General features: G+C 48.2%; 1 protein-coding gene across 1 annotated transcript in view; it reads right to left on the bottom strand.

The window, feature by feature from the left end:
* Positions 1-6,596: 6,596 nt before the first annotated feature.
* SPATS2L (spermatogenesis associated, serine-rich 2-like) overlaps positions 6,597-7,223 on the bottom strand; it is a 128,315-nt gene continuing 127,688 nt past the window's right edge. The window contains exon 13 of the mRNA XM_014545579.1: positions 6,597-7,223. This exon is cut by the window's right edge and continues 15 nt beyond it. Coding sequence (XP_014401065.1) covers positions 7,110-7,223 — 114 coding nt within the window. The 3' untranslated portion in view covers positions 6,597-7,109.

The raw sequence follows: 7,223 nt of genomic DNA, 5'->3' as shown, positions 1-7,223 counted from the left end.
CTGGGAGGGCCCTGCCCTCCAGCTGGGACTTGCACGTGGCAATGAGAGGACCCTGTCCTTTCATCAGTCCGAGGCTTGAACCTGACCAAAACACTGTAGCCGCGCCCCATACTGATAATTTTGCATGGCCCGAAAATGGTGTTATACTAGTACATATCCAAATGGCCCCTGGCAGAAAAAAGTTTCCCCACCTTGGTTTAGACTCTCGCTGTGGGTCTGACAGTCTGGATCTGGTAACCTGAGCTGAACCCACCAAGAACCAGCGTTGTGGGGGAAAGGCCACGTGTCCTGTTCACCCACCTGCTGCTCCCTTTCTCCACTCCCCTTGCTCCCTGCAGGTCAGGGTTTCAGCAGCGACACCACTCACATTTGGGACTGGATAGTTCCTTCTTTTGGGCGGCTGTGCTGTGCTGTGCACTGGAGGATGTTGAGCAGCATCCCTGGCCAGGACCCCCCGCCCCAGTTGTGACAATCAACATGTTTCCAGACTTTTCCAAATGTCATCGGGGTGGAGGTAAGGGGTGGGCACAAAATCTATTACCCTCAGCCAAGAACCGTTGCTTTATTGGGTGGTTTAATCTGAGTAACATCACTGCCTCTCCTAATTGGTGCTGTGGATGAAGAGGAGCACATAGGAGCTGTCAGTCACAGGCGGGAATGAGCCACGGAATTGACGGGAGGATGATAACAAAGGAAGGCTGTCTCCGGCCTGCCACTTAAACAACCTACCCTATTAGCTCCCACTTACATGTCTGGGTTCAGTGTAATATTAGCAACGGTTTTTGTTTGCTGTTCTAAGCATCTGCCTCATAAAAACTAAGATGTACTCATCTCAGCCCTTTATGTATTAACTTATTTAATACACCAGCTCCATTAGGTAGATGTGTTATTATTATCCCCATTTAAAAATATATTTTATTGACTTTAGAGAGAGAGGAAGGGCGAGGGAGAGATAGAAACATCGATGAGAGAGAAACATCGATCAACTTGCCTCCTGCATGCCCCCCACTGGAGATCAAGCCCGCATCCTGGGCAGGTGCCCTGACTAGGAATCGAACTGGTGACGTCTTGGTTCATGGCTTGATACTCAGTCACTGAGCCACATCAGCTGGGCATTATGATCCTCATTCACTGAAGCACAGAGGTGCTTGGTAAGCGGGGGAGATTGAGGCAAAAACTGAAACGCATGCACCTTCCTGAGTCCAGGCCCTTGGACACCAGGTAGGCCTCCTCACAGGGCTCACCCCATTCCCAGATGAGCAAGACGGGCCATAGCGTCTCCTATAGGCGGCATAGAGTTCACTCATTTATCAAACATTCCTACGCGCTTTCTAACAGTGTGCCAGTTATCAACGCCTTCTTCTTGGTTCCAAATCCACCTTCACCGAGGGGACACTCAGGAGCAAGGGGCTTCTTCCTGGTTTAGTCTGTCCCTGTGTTCTTGCTCCTGCAGCATGTGGTTGGGGTGTGGGACCCCCAGAGGCCCTCACCCCAGCAGCTTTCAGTGGCAGCTTCCGGCCCATGGGCCCCCTGCTGGCTCCCCAGATAATTCCACAGGCCCCTGCAGGTGGTTTCCTGGCCAGTTTTGCAGGTGCCAGCTGAACTCAGTGCGGCCAGTGGCATCCTGCAGCTGGGCCCAGCGCGGGCCGGCTCCTCTGGGGTGGCTTCTTGCTCACCGGCTGCTTGTCCTCTCGAGGGACACAGCCACATCCTCCCGACAAGGGCAGAATCTCAGCCTTGGGGGCAGGAGTGGGGGAGGGGAGGCTCTCCCAAACTCGTCCCCTCCTTGGGAACTCTGCCTGGGCTCTGGGCACAGGCTCAGCTGTCCCTGTATCTGTTACTCCTGTACACTTCAGTAGCTAATCCCCTGTTACTAAGGATTACTTCATGTACATAAATATATAAATGTACATATATAAAAATTTTTATATATATGCACATATAAATTTATATGGACATAAAGCTCCCCCATATAAATTTATAAAGCTTCCCCATTGCTCTGTGGTTGGTTACTGACTCCTGATTGGAACCTGATGCAAGCAAAGTGCCAGGCGTTATTCCAAGTGCTTTGCAAATATTAACTTCCTCAATCCTGTGACAACTCCAGGGGAGGTATGGTGACTAGCCCCGTGTACCCGCGGAGAAAGCCAGGTAACCGATGGTTAGAAGCGCATCCAGCTTAGAGGGCCAGGGGGAGGAGGGGCCTGAACGCGAGGCCAGTGGCTCCCGGATGCAGCTTCAGCGGCTCTGCGCGCTCCCCGTCTTCCCTGGATTCCTCCGCAGGAGTCATTTAGACTCCAGACTTTTCTAGGGGCATTGGAGTGGATCACTCATTCATATCTGCTCTCTTCCCTGTAGTTATTGAGTACCTACTGTGTGTCAGGCATTGTCCGGGGGTAATGACATTCTTGGCCGGCTTGCTACATAATGATGGCAATTTCCAGAAAGTGTGTTCTCTCAAAGACTAGGAATAGGTAAATAGAATTCCAACTGACATATCTGACGTTAAGAATAGGATAGTTTTCTGTGTTTGACAAGAAGACTTTTTACACTTATTTCTGTAGGAATTTTTGTTTTGTTTTGTTATTGCTGCAGCCATGGCTCTGAAATACATTGTGTGTGTGTGTGTGTGTGTGTGTGTGTGTGTGCGCGCGCGCGCCAGAAATGTACATACTTTCTCAGACAGACACATTTGCTTTAGAATGTATTTATTCTCTAAACACTGTGTGTGTGGCCGTTTTTCCTGTGAAACTTGAACTTCGTGGTAGCATCAAAAGCCCCGCTGAGCTGCAGGGAGCAGAGCTCACAAACAAGGGGGCTCCCAAAGTCAGTCGCCAGAAGTTCTTTGTAAGGACCCCGTGTGGTGCGTGTGGTGCGAGTGGTGCGAGTGCACTGCTTCTCAGATGGCGCGACTGGGCGCAGGCCTGTGCTGGAGGGGCTGCTGTAGTGACATTGAACGCTGGTTTCGTGGGCCTGCCTCCCGGATTGGGGAAACTAATGCTAGACAAAAAAAACTTCTGTAGGACTTAAAAGCTTGTAAAAAGCAAAAGGGCAAACAAAATTCCTTGGTAATCGCTGGCAATGAAAAGTATGAAAATCGCGCTTCAAATTGTGAGGTAACAGAGAATCCCTGGGATTTAGTGACTTCCTATTTTCTTCTTGTAAGATTAGAGCTGTTAAATTAGCTCAGTACTTTCAGAAAAATGCTGGGGCAATGTATTAGCCAATCAAGTTATTGTTATTATTAATCATCATCTTTGCTATTTCATCGTTTCCTTAGGAAATCTGGGAGCAAGCGACGGGCTCTTCCTCTTTTGCTTCGTGTTTGGTGCCTGGGAGCAATCTGGACTCCTAGCCCACCTGTGCCCGAATTTTAGGTACGCCTCCGCCTCCGAAGCAAGTGTGGTGGTAAAAAGGTGCCATTAGGCATTTCATGGGCGCTGTCAGAGAATGTCTGCTGGGAGATTAGTCTGACCATCTGTGGACACAAGAGGGCACTCTACACAGCGGTACTGTAAGCCAGCAGGAGGGAGGGCAGGAAGGAGGAAGTGTAGGGGGAGTTGCATTCAGGCACCTACCGGTCTAGCTGCTAGCTCCCTTCTGCACCCCTTCTCCTCAGTTGCCCCAGGAAAAGAACTGTCCAGGCCCCGGATTCTCCCTCTCAGTTAAATCAAGATTGAGGCTCAAATCTAAGCTCTCAGAGTCAAAATTCCCAAATCTCTTTCTTTGGCAAAAAATATGTAGGTCAGTTGTAGTCCGGCAACTTCTCCCAGTCGCCTCATTGGATGTCGCTTCCCAAAGAATGTCTAATCAGAACCTCTTTTTCCGACGCACGCTGGACTGAACTGCTCATGAACTGCGCTTCAAGTTGGAGGTGGTGTGTTTCTGGTTTCTTCCCCCCAACTCTTGTTTGGCCTTGACTGAGGCTCAGTTGTGTACTGATTGGTGCTTAACTTTCCGAGCCGTACAGCCTTCAGCCCCCTGGGAGTCTCAACAGCACAGAGCTGGGGTAAGCAGGTTCTCAAATGAAATATAAACGTGGAATGTAACTGGGAACCCAACAGGGAGCTTTGGATTTCACAAATGGAGTCTTGGTGCAACACAGGTGAATTCTGAAGTGATTCCATCTTCATGGGAATGAAATGTCTCAGTCTCTGCGAGGAAATATGTTCAAGAGAAAGGAGTGGATTCTTCTGGCTATTGTGCCTTAAGTAGAGAGACTAGAGTGCGCGTAGCCTGTGGATTTTTTAAAGGAGTTTAAAACATTTCAGAATATGTTTTTGTTGATTTTAGAGAGGAAGGGAGAGAGATAAACATCAATGAGAGAAACATCCATTAGCTGCCCCCTGCACGCTCCCTACTGGGGATTGATCTGGAAACCCAGGCACGTGCCCTGAATGGGAATTGAACTGTGACCTCCTGGTTCATAGGTCAGTGCTCAACCACAGAGCCACTCCAGCCGGACTAGAACAGATTACTACTTACTGATATAGTATTTCAATGGCTGACATTGGCACCAAATAACTGAGATTACGGTTTCAAAATGCAAACTACTAAATGTTCACGTCAGGCACCTACCGGTCTAGCTGCTAGCTCCCTTCTGCACCCCTTCTCCTCAGTTGCCCCAGGAAAAGAACTGTCCAGGCCCCGGATTCTCCCTCTCAGTTAAATCAAGATTGAGGCTCAAATCTAAGCTCTCAGAGTCAAAATTCCCAAATCTCTTTCTTTGGCAAAAAATATGTAGGTCAGTTGTAGTCCGGCAACTTCTCCCAGTCGCCTCATTGGATGTCGCTTCCCAAAGAATGTCTAATCAGAACCTCTTTTTCTGACGCACGCTGGACTGAACTGCTCGTGAACTGCACTTCAAGTTGGAGGTGGTGTGTTTCTGGTTTCTTCCCCCCAACTCTTGTTTGGCCTTGACTGAGGCTCAGTTGTGTACTGATTGGTGCTTAACTTTCCGAGCCGTACAGCCTTCAGCCCCCTGGGAGTCTCAACAGCACAGAGCTGGGGTACTCAGGTTCTCAAATGAAATGTAAACGTGGAATGTAACTGGGAACCCAACAGGGAGCTTTGGATTTCACAAACGGAGTCTTGGTGCAACACAGGTGAATTCTGAAGTGATTCCATCTTCATGGGAATGAAATGTCTCAGTCTCTGCGAGGAAATATGTTCAAAAAAGAGGAGTGGATTCTTCTGGCTATTGTGCCTTAAGTAGAGAGACTAGCCTGCGTGTAGCCTGTGGATTTTTTAAAGGAATTTAAAACATTTCAGAATATGTTTTTGTTGATTTTAGAGAGGAAGGGAGAGAGATAAACATCAATGAGAGAAACATCCATTAGCTGCCCCCTGCACGCTCCCTACTGGGGATTGATCTGGAAACCCAGGCACGTGCCCTGAATGGGAATTGAACTGTGACCTCCTGGTTCATAGGTCAGTGCTCAACCACAGAGCCACTCCAGCCGGACTAGAACAGATTACTACTTACTGATATAGTATTTCAATGGCTGACATTGGCACCAAATAACTGAGATTACGGTTTCAAAATGCAAACTACTAAATGTTCACGGGGTCTACAAGAAAGGCAAAATCTAGGACAGTGATGGCGAACCTATGACACGCGTGTCAAAGGTGACGCGCAAACTCATTTTTTTGGTTGATTTTTCTTTGTTAAATGGCATTTAAATATATAAAATAAATATCAAAAATATACATCTTTGTTTTACTATGGTTGCAAATATCAAAAAATTTCTATATGTGACACGGCACCAGAGTTAAGTTAGGGTTTTTCAAAATGCTGACACGCCGAGCTCAAAAGGTTCGCCATCACTGATGACCTTTGGGAGACCTATTGTTTGTAAATAAAGGACTTTGGTAGAGTAAATTTACTTTGTTTTAATATGCTCATAAATTCCTAAAGGCCGCACACATATGAAAACTGAGGCCTAGTGAGCAGAATTGCAAAACTGTTACTGATTCTGTGTTTCTTGTACAACTCCATAGTAATGTCTCTATGGAAAATTCACTAAAATTGGTGTGCCGGATCTTCATATTTCATATCCCTATATTCTTCTTCCTCCAATTTAAATCACCACCACCAAAACAAGGCTAGGGAGAGAGTTCACATACTTATTTTTCACCCAGAGGAGTACAATAGCTCTTCCCACCCCAAACCATGCGTCATATTGATTTATAGTGATCATCCCTTCAAATCTCTTAATTATGACATCCCTTCACACATAAAAAACCTTTCAAGGTAACTCAGGGTCTTTACAATGAGGAACGTCCTTGAACCCTGGACTTCTCAGTCACTGGACCAATGTTTACGGAGCTGGGCTGAGCCGAGGTTTATGTGACTTGCAACCAAGGTTCCAAATGGCCGCACAGAACCTCAGGGGATGGGGTGCAGCTCCTTCTCTGTGTGTGCAAGGTGCTGGCGGGGGCCACTGCCAGGCATTGTGTTTCCTTCAGGACACTTGTCCCAAAGGAGCAGTGTTGTTCCGAGCTCTGTGCCACAGCCTCCAGCCTCTCAGGTTTTCTCGCAAGCACTACACGTACATTCAAGAAGAAAGTGGGCATCAACAGAAACCAGCCGGGGGTCAAATGCAGCATATTTTAATTTGTTTCAAATAAAGCAATATATGTATATATATATGTATATATTTCAGAAAAACACCAGATGTTAAATTCTACAAAAGCGCATGTGTCCTCAGCAGATCATGTTTGTCTGATCGGTAAGACTGGTTTCAACAGCGACTCTCTAACCACGACCAACGGACGGATGACACCACTGCTACTAGGCCGGCTGCTGCCGGGCCCTGATCGCTTGCGAGCCCCGTAGCCACGTGCCCACCTTCCTAACCAAGGAGGGAGCGCCCGGCTGGGCTGCTGCAGCGTCTCCATGAGAAAAAGCATCAACGGGGCAAGCAAAGCCATGGGAGGGATGAAGCAAGCTAGAGCTGATTATGAGGATTAGTAAAAACGATTACGAGAGGACGACACCACCCCACAGGGTCTGTCTATTCTGATTGATTCTCTTTTGGCAGCGAACTGGGTCAGCACCTCGGGCCGGGAGCCAGAACGGAGGGAGAAGAGCTTTCCCGTCTCCCCGCTCAGGCCACCAAGGTCACGGCGGGGACCGAGAGGACCGCGGCCTCCGTGGAGACTTCTATTCTCGTGGGGCAGAGGTTGCACTGCGACACCCGGGGGACGCCGCCCCGGATTGG

The sequence above is a fragment of the Myotis brandtii genome, unplaced genomic scaffold, assembly GCF_000412655.1.
Source record: "Myotis brandtii unplaced genomic scaffold, ASM41265v1 scaffold412, whole genome shotgun sequence".
In the NCBI taxonomy this organism is placed as follows: domain Eukaryota; kingdom Metazoa; phylum Chordata; class Mammalia; order Chiroptera; family Vespertilionidae; genus Myotis; species Myotis brandtii.
This window is presented reverse-complemented; position numbering and strand designations above follow the sequence as displayed.